Below are 16,918 nucleotides of genomic sequence, written 5' to 3'. Positions count from 1 at the left end.
CTCAAGAAGAAAAAACACAGCAGGAAAAAACATGACATGTAACACACTGAGCCTGGAAGATCTCAAGAAAAAAAAACACGGCATGTAACACACTGAGCCTGGAAAATCACGGAAGGAAAAAACACGACATGTAACACACTGAGCCTGGAAATCTCATGAGGAAAAAACACAACATGTAACACACTGAGCCTGGAAAATCACAACAGGAAAAAACACGACATGTAACACACTGAGCCTGGAAAATCACAACAGGAAAAAACACGACATGTAACACACTGAGCCTGGAAAATCACGGCAGGAAAAAACGCGACATGTAACACACTGAGCCTGGAAAATCTCAAGAGGAAAAAACACGACATGTAACACACTGAGCCTGGAAAATCTCATGAGGAAAAAACACAACATGTAACACACTGAGCCTGGAAAATCTCAAGAAGAAAAAACACGGCAGGAAAAAACATGACATGTAACACACTGAGCCTGGAAAATCTCAAGAAGAAAAAACACGACATGTAACACACTGAGCCTGGAAAATCTCAAGAGGAAAAAACACAACATGTAACACACTGAGCCTGGAAAATCTCAAGAACAAAAAACATGGCATGTAACACACTGAGCCTGGAAAATCACTACAGGAAAAACCACGACATGTAACACACTGAGCCTTGAAAATCACGGCAGGAAAAAACACGACATGTAATACACTGAGCCTGGAAAACCTCAAGAAAAAACAAGACATGTAACACAATGAGCCTGGAAAATCTCATGAGGAAAAAACACAACATGTAACACACTGAGCCTGGAAAATCTCGAGAGGAAAAAAACGACATGTAACACACTGAGCCTGGAAAATCACGAGAGGAAAAGCATGACATGTAACACACTGAGCCTGGAAAATCTCATGAGGAAAAAACATGACATGTAACACACTGAGCCTGGAAAATCTCATGAGGAAAAAACATGACATGTGACACACTGAGCCTGGAAAATCTCATGAGGACAAAAAACACGGCATGTAACACACTGAGCCTGGAAAATCTCATGAGGAAAAAACACGGCATGTAACACACTGAGCCTGGAAAATCTCAAGAGGAAAAAACACGACATGTAACACACTGAGCCTGGAAAATCTCGAGAGGAAAAAGCACGACATGTAACACACTGAGCCTGGAAAATCTCGAGAGGAAAAAACACGACATGTAACACACTGAGCCTGGAAAATCTCGAGAGGAAAAAGCACGACATGTAACACACTGAGTCTGGAAAATCTCATGAGGAAAAAACACGGCATGTAACACACTGAGCCTGGAAAATCTCATGAGGAAAAAACACGACATGTAACACACTGAGCCTGGAAAATCTCAAGACGAAAAAAACACGACATGTAACACACTGCGCCTGGAAAATCTCAAGAAAAAACACGACGTAACACAATGAGCCTGGAAAATCTCATGAGGAAAAAACATGACATGTAACACACTGACCCTGGAAAATCTCAAGAAAAAACACGGCATGTAACAAAATGAGCCTGGAAAATCTCGAGAGGAAAAAGCACGACATGTAACACACTGAGCCTGGAAAATCTCGAGAGGAAAAAACACGACATGTAACACACTGAGCCTGGAAAATCTCAAGAGGAAAAAACACGACATGTAACACACTGAGCCTGGAAAATCTCGAGAGGAAAAAGCACGACATGTAACACACTGAGCCTGGAAAATCTCAAGAGGAAAAAACACGACATGTAACACACTGAGCCTGGAAAATCTCAAGAAGAAAAAACACGGCATATAACACACTGAGCCTGGAAAATCACTACAGGAAAAAACACGACATGTAACACACTGAGCCTTGAAAATCTCGAGAGGAAAAAACACGACATGTAACACACTGAGCCTGGAAAATCTCAAGAGGAAAAAACACGACATGTAACACCATGAGCCTGGAAAATCTCAAGAGGAAAAAACACGACATGTAATACACTGAGCCTGGAAAACCTCAAGAAAAAACACGACATGTAACACAATGAACCTGGAAAATCTCATGAGGAAAAAGCACGACATGTAACACACTGAGCCTGGAAAATCTTGTGAGGAAAAAAACGACGTAACACACTGAGCCTGGAAAATCTCGAGAGGAAAAAGCATGACATGTAACACACTGAGCCTGGAAAATCTCATGAGGATAAAACATGACATGTAACACACTGAGCCTGGAAAATCTCATGAGGAAAAAACACGGCATGTAACACACTGAGCCTGGAAAATTTCATGAGGAAAAAACACGACATGTAACACACTGAGCCTGGAAAATCTCATGAGGAAAAACACGGCATGTAACAGACTGAGCCTGGAAAATCTCAAGAAAAAACACGACATGTAACACACTGCGCCTGGAAAATCTCAAGAAAAAACACGACGTAACACAATGAGCCTGGAAAATCTCATGAGGAAAAAACATGACATGTAACACACTGAGCCTGGAAAATCTCAAGAAAAAACACGACATGTAACACAATGAGCCTGGAAAATCTCATGAGCAAAAACACGGCATGTAACACACTGTGCCTTGAAAATCTCATTAGGAAAAAACACGGCATGTAACACACTGAGCCTGGAAAATCTCATGAGGAAAAAACACGACATGTAACACACTGAGCCTGGAAAATCTCAAGAAAAAACACAACATGTAACACAATGAGCCTAGAAAATCTCATGAGGAAATACACAACATGTAACACACTGAGCCTGGAAAATCTCGAGAGGAAAAAACGACATGTAACACACTGAGCCTGGAAAATCTCAAGAGGAAAAAACACGACATGTAACACACTGAGCCTGGAAAATCTCGAGAGGAAAAAGCACGACATGTAACACACTGAGCCTGGAAAATCTAATGAGGAAAAAACACGGCATGTAACACACTGTGCCTGGAAAATCTCATGAGGAAAAACACGGCATGTAACACACTGAGCCTGGAAAATCTCAAGAGGAAAAAACACGACATGTAACACACTGCGCCTGGAAAATCTCAAGAAAAAACATGACATGTAACACACTGAGCCTGGAAAATCTCAAGAAAAAACACGACATGTAACACACTGAGCCTGGAAAATCTCGAGAGGAAAAAGCACGACATGTAACACACTGAGCCTGGAAAATCTCATGAAGAAAAAACACGGCATGTAACACACTGAGCCTGGAAAATCTCATGAGGAAAAAACACGACATGTAACACACTGAGCCTGGAAAATCTCATGAGGAAAAACACGGCATGTAACACACTGAGCCTGGAAAATCTCAAGAGGAAAAAACACGACATGTAACACACTGCGCCTGGAAAATCTCATGAGGAAAAAACACGACGTAACACAATGAGCCTGGAAAATCTCATGAGGAAAAAACATGACATGTAACACACTGAGCCTGGAAAATCTCAAGAAAAAACACGACATGTAACACAATGAGCCTGGAAAATCTCATGAGGAAATACACAACATGTAACACACTGCGCCTGGAAAATCTCAAGAGGAAAAAACACGACGTAACACAATGAGCCTGGAAAATCTCATGAGGAAAAAACATGACATGTAACACACTGAGCCTGGAAAATCTCATGAGGAAAAACACGGCATGTAAAACACTGAGCCTGGAAAATCTCAAGAGGAAAAAACATGACATGTAACACACTGAGCCTGGAAAATCTCAAGAAAAAACACGACATGTAACACAATGAGCCTGGAAAATCTCATGAGGAAAAAACATGGCATGTAACACACTGAGCCTGGAAAATCTCATGAGGAAAAAACACGACATGTAACACACTGAGCCTGGAAAATCTCAAGAGGAAAAAGCACGACATGTAACACACTGAGCCTGGAAAATCTCATGAGGAAAAAACACGGCATGTAACACACTGAGCCTGGAAAATCTCATGAGGAAAAAACACGACATGTAACACACTGAGCCTGGAAAATCTCATGAGGAAAAACACGACATGTAACACAATGAGCCTGGAAAATCTCAAGAGGTAAAAGCACGGCATGTAACACACTGAGCCTGGAAAATCTCAAGAAAAAACACGACGTAACACAATGAGCCTGGAAAATCTCATGAGGAAAAAACATGACATGTAACACACTGAGCCTGGAAAATCTCAAGAAAAAACACGACATGTAACACAATTAGCCTGGAAAATCTCATGCGGAAAAACACGGCATGTAACACACTGAGCCTGGAAAATCTCATGAGGAAAAAACACGGCATGTAACACACTGAGCCTGGGAAATCTCAAGAGGAAAAAACACGACATGTAACACACTGAGCCTGTAAAATCTCAAGAAAAAACACGACATGTAACACAATGAGCCTGAAAATCTCATGAGGAAATACACAACATGTAACACACTGAGCCTGGCAAATCTCGAGAGGAAAAAACGACATGTAAGACACTGAGCCTGGAAAATCTCGAGACGAAAAAGCACGACATGTAACACACTGAGCCTGGAAAATCTCGAGAGGAAAAAACACGACATGTAACACACTTAGCCTGGAAAATCTCAAGAGGAAAAAACACGACATGTAACACACTGAGCCTGGAAAATCTCAAGAGGAAAAAACACGACATGTAACACACTGATCCTGGAAAGTCTCGAGAGGAAAAAACACGACATGTAACACACTGAGCCTGGAAAATCTCAAGAGGAAAAAACACGACATGTAACACACTGAGCCTGGAAAATCTCAAGAGGAAAAAACACGACATGTAACACAATGAGCCTGGAAAATCTCATGATGAAATACACAACATGTAACACACTGAGCCTGGAAAATCTCGAGAGGAAAAAACGACATGTAACACACTGAGCCTGGAAAATCTCAAGAGGAAAAAACAGGACATGTAACACACTGAGCCTGGAAAATCTCGAGAGGAAAAAGCACGACATGTAACACTCTGAGCCTGGAAAATCTCATGAGGAAAAAACACGGCATGTAACACACTGAGCCTGTAAAATCTCAAGAAAAAACACGACATGTAACACAATGAGCCTGAAAATCTCATGAGGAAATACACAACATGTAACACACTGAGCCTGGAAAATCTCGCGAGGAAAAAAACGACATGTAACACACTGAGCCAGGAAAATCTCAAGAAGAAAAAACACGACATGTAACACACAGAGCCTGGAAAATCTCGAGAGGAAAAAGCACGACATGTAACACACTGAGCCTGGAAAATCTCATGAGGAAAAAACACGGAATGTAACACACTGTGCCTGGAAAATCTCATGAGGAAAAACACGGCATGTAACACACTGAGCCTGGAAAATCTCAAGAGGAAAAAACACGACATGTAACACACTGCTCCTGGAAAATCTCAAGAAAAAACACGATGTAACACAATGAGCCTGGAAAATCTCATGAGGAAAAAACATGACATGTAACACAATGAGCCTGGAAAATCTCATGAGGAAATACACAACATGTAACACACTGAGCCTGGAAAATCTCGAGAGGAAAAAAACAACATGTAACACACTGAGCCTGGAAAATCTCGAGACGAAAAAGCACGACATGTAACACACTGAGCCTGGAAAATGTCAAGAGGAAAAAACACGACATGTAACACACTAATCCTGGAAAATCTCAACAGGAAAAAACACGACATGTAACACACTGAGCCTGGAAAATCTCAAGAGGAAAAAACACGACATGTAACACACTGATCCTGGAAAATCTCGAGAGGAAAAAACACGACATATAACACACTGAGCCTGGAAAATCTCAAGAGGAAAAAACACAACATGTAACACACTGAGCCTGGAAAATCTCAAGAGGAAAAAACACGACATGTAACACACTGAGCCTGGAAAATCTCATGAGGAAAAAACACGGCATGTAACACACTGAGCCTGGAAAATCTCAAGAGGAAAATACATGACATGTAACACACAGAGCCTGGAAAATCTCGAGAGGAAAAAGCACGACATGTAACACACTGTGCCTGGAAAATCTCATGAGGAAAAACACGGTATGTAACACACTGAGCCTGGAAAATCTCAAGAGGAAAAAACACGACATGTAACACACTGCGCCTGGAAAATCTCAAGAAAAAACACGATGTAACACAATGAGCCTGGAAAATCTCATGAGGAAAAAACATGACATGTAACACAATGAGCCTGGAAAATCTCATGAGGAAATACACAACATGTAACACACTGATCCTGGAAAATCTCGAGAGGAAAAAAACACGACATATAACACACTGAGCCTGGAAAATCTCAAGAGGAAAAAACACGACATGTAACACACTGAGCCTGGAAAATCTCAAGAGGAAAAAACACGACATGTAACACACTGAGCCTGGAAAATCTCGAGAGGAAAAAGCACGACATGTAACACACTGAGCCTGGAAAATTTCATGAGGAAAAAACACAGCATGTAACACACTGAGCCTGGAAAATCTCATGAGGAAAAAACACGACATGTAACACACTGAGCCTGGAAAATCTCATGAGGAAAAACACGGCATGTAACACACTGTGCCTGGAAAATCTCAAGAAAAACACGATGTAACACAATGAGCCTGGAAAATCTCATGAGGAAAAAACATGACATGTAACACACTTAGCCTGGAAAATCTCAAGAAAAAACACGACATGTAACACACTGCGCCTCGAAAATCTCATGAGGAAAAACACGGCATGTAACACACTGAGCCTGGAAAATCTCAAGAGGAAAAAACACGACATGTAACACACTGCTCCTGGAAAATCTCAAGAAAAAACACGATGTAACACAATGAGCCTGGAAAATCTCATGAGGAAAAAACATGACATGTAACACAATGAGCCTGGAAAATCTCATGAGGAAATACACAACATGTAACACACTGAGCCTGGAAAATCTCGAGAGGAAAAAAACAACATGTAACACACTGAGCCTGGAAAATCTCGAGACGAAAAAGCACGACATGTAACACACTGAGCCTGGAAAATGTCAAGAGGAAAAAACACGACATGTAACACACTAATCCTGGAAAATCTCAACAGGAAAAAACACGACATGTAACACACTGAGCCTGGAAAATCTCAAGAGGAAAAAACACGACATGTAACACACTGATCCTGGAAAATCTCGAGAGGAAAAAACACGACATATAACACACTGAGCCTGGAAAATCTCAAGAGGAAAAAACACAACATGTAACACACTGAGCCTGGAAAATCTCAAGAGGAAAAAACACGACATGTAACACACTGAGCCTGGAAAATCTCATGAGGAAAAAACACGGCATGTAACACACTGAGCCTGGAAAATCTCAAGAGGAAAATACATGACATGTAACACACAGAGCCTGGAAAATCTCGAGAGGAAAAAGCACGACATGTAACACACTGAGCCTGGAAAATCTCATGAGGAAAAAACACGGCATGTAACACACTGTGCCTGGAAAATCTCATGAGGAAAAACACGGTATGTAACACACTGAGCCTGGAAAATCTCAAGAGGAAAAAACACGACATGTAACACACTGCGCCTGGAAAATCTCAAGAAAAAACACGATGTAACACAATGAGCCTGGAAAATCTCATGAGGAAAAAACATGACATGTAACTCAATGAGCCTGGAAAATCTCATGAGGAAATACACAACATGTAACACACTGATCCTGGAAAATCTCGAGAGGAAAAAACACGACATATAACACACTGAGCCTGGAAAATCTCAAGGGGAAAAAACACGACATGTAACACACTGAGCCTGGAAAATCTCAAGAGGAAAAAACACGACATGTAACACACTGAGCCTGGAAAATCTCGAGAGGAAAAAGCATGACATGTAACACACTGAGCCTGGAAAATTTCATGAGGAAAAAACACAGCATGTAACACACTGAGCCTGGAAAATCTCATGAGGAAAAAACACAACATGTAACACACTGAGCCTGGAAAATCTCATGAGGAAAAACACGGCATGTAACACACTGTGCCTAGAAAATCTCAAGAAAAACACGATGTAACACAATGAGCCTGGAAAATCTCATGAGGAAAAAACATGACATGTAACACACTTAGCCTGGAAAATCTCAAGAAAAAACACGACATGTAACACAATCAGCCTGGAAAATCTCATGAGGAAAAAACCCTTCATGTAACACACTGAGCCTGGAAAATCTCATGAGGAAAAAACACGGCATGTAACACACTGAGCCTGGAAAATCTCAAGAGGAAAAAACGACATGTAACACACTGAGCCTGGAAAATCTCAAGAAAAAACACGACATATAACACAATGAGCCTGGAAAATCTCATGAGGAAAAAACACAGGATGTAACACACTTAGCCTGGAAAATCTCAAGAGGAAAAAACACGGCATGTAACACACTGAGCCTGGAAAATCTCAAGAGGAAAAAACACGACATGTAACACACTGATCCTGGAAAATCTCGAGAGGAAAAAACACGACATGTAACACACTGAGCCTGGAAAATCTCAAGAGGAAAAAACACGACATGTAACACAATGAGCCTGGAAAATCTCATGAGGAAATACACAACATGTAACACACTGAGCCTGGAAAATCTTGAGAGGAAAAAACGACATGTAACACACTGAGCCTGGAAAATCTCAAGAGGAAAAAACAGGACATGTAACACACTGAGCCTGGAAAATCTCGAGAGGAAAAAGCACGACATGTAGCACTCTGAGCCTGGAAAATCTCATGAGGAAAAAACACGGCATGTAACACACTGAGCCTGGAAAATCTCAAGAGGAAAAAGCACGACATGTAACACTCTGAGCCTGGAAAATCTCATGAGGAAAAAACACGGCATGTAACACACTGAGCCTGTAAAATCTCAAGAAAAAACACGACATGTAACACAATGAGCCTGAAAATCTCATGAGGAAATACACAACATGTAACACACTGAGCCTGGAAAATCTCGCGAGGAAAAAACGACATGTAACACACTGAGCCAGGAAAATCTCAAGAAGAAAAAACACGACATTTAACACACAGAGCCTGGAAAATCTCGAGAGGAAAAAGCACGACATGTAACACACTGAGCCTGGAAAATCTCATGAGGAAAAAACACGGAATGTAACACACTGTGCCTGGAAAATCTCATGAGGAAAAACACGGCATGTAACACACTGAGCCTGGAAAATCTCAAGAGGAAAAAACACGACATGTAACACACTGCTCCTGGAAAATCTCAAGAAAAAACACGATGTAACACAATGAGCCTGGAAAATCTCATGAGGAAAAAACATGACATGTAACACAATGAGCCTGGAAAATCTCATGAGGAAATACACAACATGTAACACACTGAGCCTGGAAAATCTCGAGAGGAAAAAAACAACATGTAACACACTGAGCCTGGAAAATCTCGAGACGAAAAAGCACGACATGTAACACACTGAGCCTGGAAAATCTCAAGAGGAAAAAACACGACATGTAACACACTAAGCCTGGAAAATCTCAACAGGAAAAAACACGACATGTAACACACTGAGCCTGGAAAATCTCAAGAGGAAAAAACACGACATGTAACACACTGATCCTGGAAAATCTCGAGAGGAAAAAACACGACATATAACACACTGAGCCTGGAAAATCTCAAGAGGAAAAAACACAACATGTAACACACTGAGCCTGGAAAATCTCAAGAGGAAAAAACACGACATGTAACACACTGAGCCTGGAAAATCTCATGAGGAAAAAACACGGCATGTAACACACTGAGCCTGGAAAATCTCAAGAGGAAAATACATGACATGTAACACACAGAGCCTGGAAAATCTCGAGAGGAAAAAGCACGACATGTAACACACTGAGCCTGGAAAATCTCATGAGGAAAAAACACGGCATGTAACACACTGTGCCTGGAAAATCTCATGAGGAAAAACACGGTATGTAACACACTGAGCCTGGAAAATCTCAAGAGGAAAAAACACGACATGTAACACACTGCGCCTGGAAAATCTCAAGAAAAAACACGATGTAACACAATGAGCCTGGAAAATCTCATGAGGAAAAAACATGACATGTAACACAATGAGCCTGGAAAATCTCATGAGGAAATACACAACATGTAACACACTGATCCTGGAAAATCTCGAGAGGAAAAAACACGACATATAACACACTGAGCCTGGAAAATCTCAAGAGGAAAAAACATGACATGTAACACACTGAGCCTGGAAAATCTCAAGAGGAAAAAACATGACATGTAACACACTGAGCCTGGAAAATCTCTAGAGGAAAAAGCACGACATGTAACACACTGAGCCTGGAAAATTTCATGAGGAAAAAACACAGCATGTAACACACTGAGCCTGGAAAATCTCATGAGGAAAAAACACGACATGTAACACACTGAGCCTGGAAAATCTCATGAGGAAAAACACGGCATGTAACACACTGTGCCTGGAAAATCTCAAGAAAAACACGATGTAACACAATGAGCCTGGAAAATCTCATGAGGAAAAAACATGACATGTAACACACTTAGCCTGGAAAATCTCAAGAATAAACACGACATATAACACAATGAGCCTGGAAAATCTCATGAGGAAAAAACACAGGACGTAACACACTTAGCCTGGAAAATCTCAAGAGGAAAAAACACGGCATGTAACACACTGAGCCTGGAAAATCTCAAGAGGAAAAAACACGACATGTAACACACTGATCCTGGAAAATCTCGAGAGGAAAAAACACGACATGTAACACACTGAGCCTGGAAAATCTCAAGAGGAAAAAACACGACATGTAACACACTGAGCCTGGAAAATCTCAAGAGGAAAAAACACGACATGTAACACAATGAGCCTGGAAAATCTCATGAGGAAATACACAACATGTAACACACTGAGCCTGGAAAATCTCGAGAGGAAAAAACGACATGTAACACACTGAGCCTGGAAAATCGCAAGAGGAAAAAACAGGACATGTAACACACTGAGCCTGGAAAATCTCGAGAGGAAAAAGCACGACATGTAACACTCTGAGCCTGGAAAATCTCATGAGCAAAAAACACGGCATGTAACACACTGAGCCTGGAAAATCTCATGAGGAAAAAACACGACATGTAACACACTGAGCCTGTAAAATCTCAAGAAAAAACACGATGTAACACAATGAGCCTGGAAAATCTCATGAGGAAAAAACATGACATGTAACACAATGAGCCTGGAAAATCTCATGAGGAAATACACAACATGTAACACACTGAGCCTGGAAAATCTCGAGACGAAAAAGCACGACATGTAACACACTGAGCCTGGAAAATCTCGAGAGGAAAAAACACGACATGTAACACACTTAGCCTGGAAAATCTCAAGAGGAAAAAACACGACATGTAACACACTGAGCCTGGAAAATCTCAAGAGGAAAAAACACGACATGTAACACACTGATCCTGGAAAATCTCGAGAGGAAAAAACACAACATATAACACACTGAGCCTGGAAAATCTCAAGAGGAAAAACACTACATGTAACACACTGAGCCTGGAAAATCTCAAGAGGAAAAAACACGACATGTAACACACTGAGCCTGGAAAATCTCATGAGGAAAAAACATGACATGTAACACACTGAGCCTGGAAAATCTCATGAGGAAAAACACAACATGTAACACACTGTGCCTGGAAAATCTCAAGAAAAACACGATGTAACACAATGAGCCTGGAAAATCTCATGAGGAAAAAACATGACATGTAACACACTTAGCCTGGAAAATCTCAAGAAAAAACACGACATGTAACACAATCAGCCTGGAAAATCTCATGAGGAAAAAACCCTTCATGTAACACACTGAGCCTGGAAAATCTCATGAGGAAAAAACACGGCATGTAACACACTGAGCCTGGAAAATCTCAAGAGGAAAAAACATGACATGTAACACACTGAGCCTGGAAAATCTCAAGAAAAAACACGACATATAACACACTGAGCCTGGAAAATCTCATGATGAAAAAACACGGCATGTAACACACTGAGCCTGGAAAATCTCATGAGGAAAAAACACGGCATGTAACACACTGAGCCTGGAAAATCTCATGAGGAAAAAACACGGCATGTAACACACTGAGCCTGGAAAATCTCATGAGGAAAAAACACTACATGTAACACACTGAGCCTGGAAAATCTGAAGAGGAAAAAACACAGCGGGTTACAGACTGCACCTGGAAGCGACAGTGAAAAAACACATACAGATACTTTTGTGGACATGGGAGCCCACAGCTGAAGAGTTACGACAAGAACGCGGAGACTTCAGTCCAGAAGAACCGAGCAGGAAAAGTCAATGAGCTCAGAGGCTTACGTCAGGAAAACAGATAAGTGACATTAGCTCCAAACGTGGCGATGGGATGCCAAACAAAGAATACTACAACTAAACATAATGTCGGGTTACCGGCTGGGTGAGATGGCATGGCACAGCTGGGAGCCTGTGGCAACCCGGTTCCAACCCGGAGGAACACGGAGGTTCTTCAGGTGGACTGCAGCAGATGTCAGCGATTGGAAGCAGTAGATTCTGACCCAAAACTTATGACAGGTACGGGGTTAAATCTGGGACGGTGATGAGACGCAATGAACGTCAGCTGTGAGCACCCACTGAGTGAAGATGCAGATCGGCTGGGAGATGCCACTCTATCAATTCCGTGAGCTGTCTTGACAGATGGGGCGGGGCCCACGTGCAGTTTGACAGCTGGGAGCAGAGCCCTGATGTAGCACACATCCGATGCACCAAACACCAACCACTTCACCAGCAGCTCCACCTCAGCTTCACCTGAACACAGAAACAGACAGAAACCAGCAGACCAGGGGCAAACCACAACAAATTATTTGTCATGTTTACATTGTCATGGCTTGGTAAAACAGTTGTGTGTTCTTTCCTTCTTGTCTGCAGCTATAAAAGTATGCTCATGATAGATTTAACATCTCGTTATAATCCTTCAGACGAGCTGCACTCTGATGCGGTGCGGAGCGCAATCACTCATTCTGTTCACTTCTTCTTTACTCCACTTGACGATCTGCACATAATGTTGGTGAGCAGATCTCACCACATTGCATGACATTTATGCGTGAAAGATTTTTTGAACATTTTAAAATTCTCTTTGCGCAATTGCACGCGCCGACGACCCTCTCGTGTTCCGTCTGCACCCGTTAAAGACGAGTTTACTCTCTTGCACGACACAGGAGGTGCAAGTGCGTGCATCAAAGTCGTGTAAGTGCCAGTGGGCCTTTAGACTACCGTCAGATTCTATTAAGAATAAGAAGAATGCACATCGACTGCCGTGCAGGTGCGGTGGGAGTGCCACCCGAGATCTGGGTGGAAGGCAAGAAAGGGGAGAGGCATGACACAGCGAGCATTGTGGTCCGCTATCTTTTGAAGACCTGCTGTGTCACCCTGCTGGACGTGTGGTCAGATCATTATGTCCATCAGATCACTGACCTGCACACTCATTCTTACAGTGCAGCAGTTATAGCCAACAGGCCGCGATGCACCACAGAAAACCCATGCAGGAGAACCTGGATTACATGTATCGGTCACATATTAGATAGCATGTGTAAACCCGAAAAGTGCCAAGGCAGATGCTGATATTAAAGCATTACACAGCAGCCGCCCACACCCTTCCTCATTGTAGGACCTTGGCACCATGAAGTGATCACACCATGGTTTGCATGAGTGTCCTGTCAGTCACGTAATGCTACACATAACAGATCCTCTGAACCTTGCGAACGGGTGGTATGTGCCCTGATGCGCAGGATGCCATCCATTGCACCACTGGATGCCACATCACATGGAATACTTATGTTATAGTGGACGGCGTATTTGCCGTCGGTACGTGGCTGTTTTCACCATCTGACCTCACTCCCAGGATCACATGATTATATCATAGGTTGCAGGCTGGCTGGTGTGCGCCAAGTAGTGGGAGCCACATCTGGAGCCATTCCAAAGGTGATTATTTATTCTAGTCATACTGTATGGTAATACTCTTTTACTGTCATCCCTTCTAATGTGCACACCTGCATGTGGTATTACAACTATGATGCCCTTAATATTGCAGATACATTGTCTGACCCATGAGAGGGACTGACAATGTACCTGTGACAATATGATTATTATGGCTGTAACACCCCGTCCAGTTGTGTGTGCTGCCCCATGGCTCTGAGACGCATGGTGTTTTTGGTATGATTCCACAATGTTCATGTCTGCTTCACAAACTGAATGCGTGCCATAGACTTTGCACATTACCAAATTTCCTTTGCGCACCCCAAACGGGATGCATGGGGGTGGAATCAGGGGCATGTAGGCAGGATTAGACATGCCTGTCCACGTGAATGTCTCTTGAGCACAATCAGACTATTCCAAATATTGTTGTGACGCTGATAAAATATGTAGAACGCAGTCAGAATGCAGTTAGAGGCCACCTCAACTGTTGTTTGACATTTTTCCACCTCGAACGCACCTCGAAAGTAGAGAGTATGTGCTGTACATTCAGACTGGCTGCACGACTGTGCCTGACAGGAGGGTGAATTTTCATTTGGGCTCATTCGGCCTTTCGTGTGAAGGGTGTATAACATGCAATTAAAATGCAGTTTGGAAAACATGGTGGGGTTTTTGTTTGTTTTTGTTTTTGGACTATTGTTTTGATGACCTTGACATTTGACTTTTATCCCATCTGCTTCAAAAGCTATTCATCTGGAGATGCCCAACTGTGGAACATTCCTCACAAATTTAAAAAATCTGCTAACTGGTTGAAGTTATTTTGTCAGACAGTGAAGTGGGAATAGGGCTGTACTTTCATAGCGCTTTTATAGTGATGACTAACATTCACCCATTCACACACACACACACACACACACAGTGCTGCCATGCAAGGCTGTCACTACACAACTTGAACTGACACAGAACTGTGCTGCTGCTGTTTAGTCTTGGTTGCTGATTATGGCTGTGTTTCGTTGACAGCTCCCAGTCGTTCTCCAGGAAATGTGTCATGGAAGACTGATGGCTCATGGGTAATGTTGAGGTGGAACCATGTGACAGCCATGCACAACGAGTCCGCGGTACTTGGCTACAAGGTGAGTTCTATGCGTTTGCGTGTGTTTCGTGGTTTTGAGGAATAACTGCAAACAGCCTAGTAAATGGTAAATGGGCTGTGTTTATATAGTGCTTTTTATGGTCATAATGCTTTACAGTGATGCTTCATATTTACACAAAAAACTTACACGTCAGTGTCCGAGAGCAATTTAATGTCGAGAGCAATTTGGGGAGTAAGCGGTGACTTTCTGGTCTACCTGGGATTTGAACCAAGGCCTCTGTGTTCACAACCCCCCTCCCCCACAAGCAGATTGTCAGACAGAGTTAACCAGAAATCAGTTAGTCACAACAACAAATCCACCATAACATCACCTTCAACAACAAAATAACATGTAACATGCTGACCAGCAGGTGAGTCTCATTCTTCTCTTCTGTTCTGTTGTGAAAGTGTAGTGACACGGACCCACAACAGGGGGCGCAAATGAACGGTCAATAGATGAGCCAAAAATTAACAATTTAATGTTGTGAAGGAGCACAACGAACATACAGACAATCTCAGAATATGATTACAGTCAATCCACAAAGGTGACGTGTGGGCAGGCTCGAGGATAGAAGACGTCTGTCCTGAGAAGAGCCGGAACCACACGATTTCCGCCGCCACCGAACCTGGTGAATACTGGAGCCGCCAAGTCCCGAATTCCCAGGTGATCACCGTCCCCGACTGTCGGATCTGGTACTGCTGGCAAGAACAAAGACAGTCAAGTGTGGGTGTGTGTACACCCAGTAACAACAACGGTGGGAATGCCACCTCCACCTCTCACTCAATATGTTGCAGAGTACCGCAGTGATTCCTCAGGGGAAAAGAGTGCCGTCCAGCACTCACTCAGCTTCCACCGACAGAGGTACCGGTACTCCTGCAAACACTCACAATATACAAATTATATTGTACCACACAAACGGCTGAGGATATTACCTCCAATAAAGTACGATATCTCGGCAACGAGGTGGAGATGACGTCTGGTCTTTATGGAGTGAGATGATGTTGAGTAGATGGGTGACAGCTGTCAAGAGATAATGAGTGACAGCTGTCACCCCCGGCTGTGTCCGCGGCGGCAGCGCCCTCTCGTGCCTGAAGCCCGCACTTCAGGCAGGGCGCCACTGGTGGTGGGCCAGCAATACCTCCTCTTCTGGCGGCCCACACACAACATGTTCCCCAAGAATGTGGTTGTGATGACGCTGAATGTGACGAACAGAGTGAGAAAGAAACCAGTGGAGCACGCTGGAGAACAGATGGGTCTTTAATCTGGACTCCAGTCTCCAGATATGTCTTCAGAGTCAGACTGTTTTATCTCAGCAGGCAGATCGTTCCACGGAACAGATGCATGGTGAGAGAAAGCTCTGTGACCTGCTGACTTCTTTTTCACCTTTGGAACACACAGTAAGAACACAGAGCACGGGTCAGTCCGAGGGCTTAATTACATCAGCCGGATAGGGAGGAGCTAGTCCAAGAAGGACTTTGTGTGTTAGTAACAAAACAGGGACAGGAAGGCAGTGAAGGGCGGGAAGATCCAGGTAATGTGATCAAAGTCTCTGGTTAGAACTCCAGCAGCAGCATTTTGAAGTAGTTGGAGACAGACAATAGAGCATTACAGTGCTCCAGTCTAGAAGAGACAAAGGCATGAATCAGAGTCTCTGCGTCAGCCACAGACAGGATTGTTCAACTCGCCACATCATTATGCAGATGGGAAAAAAGCATTCTTTGTCATTTTTCTAATGTGTTGGTTAAAGGTCAGTGTGGGATCAAAGGTCACCCAGAGACATTTTGCTTCATTTCACTGATGACTGAGACATGTAGCCAA

General features: G+C 42.8%; 1 protein-coding gene across 1 annotated transcript in view; it reads left to right on the top strand.

Annotated features, from left to right (window-relative positions):
• cntn2 (contactin 2) overlaps positions 1-16,918 on the top strand; it is a 344,973-nt gene that overhangs the window by 285,801 nt on the left and 42,254 nt on the right. Inside the window, 1 exon segment of the mRNA XM_034167507.1 lies at positions 14,988-15,100. Coding sequence (XP_034023398.1) covers positions 14,988-15,100 — 113 coding nt within the window.

The sequence above is a fragment of the Thalassophryne amazonica genome, chromosome 3, assembly GCF_902500255.1.
Source record: "Thalassophryne amazonica chromosome 3, fThaAma1.1, whole genome shotgun sequence".
In the NCBI taxonomy this organism is placed as follows: Eukaryota; Metazoa; Chordata; class Actinopteri; order Batrachoidiformes; family Batrachoididae; genus Thalassophryne; species Thalassophryne amazonica.
Note: the sequence above shows the minus strand (reverse complement) of the source record. Positions and strands in the feature narration are given on the sequence as shown.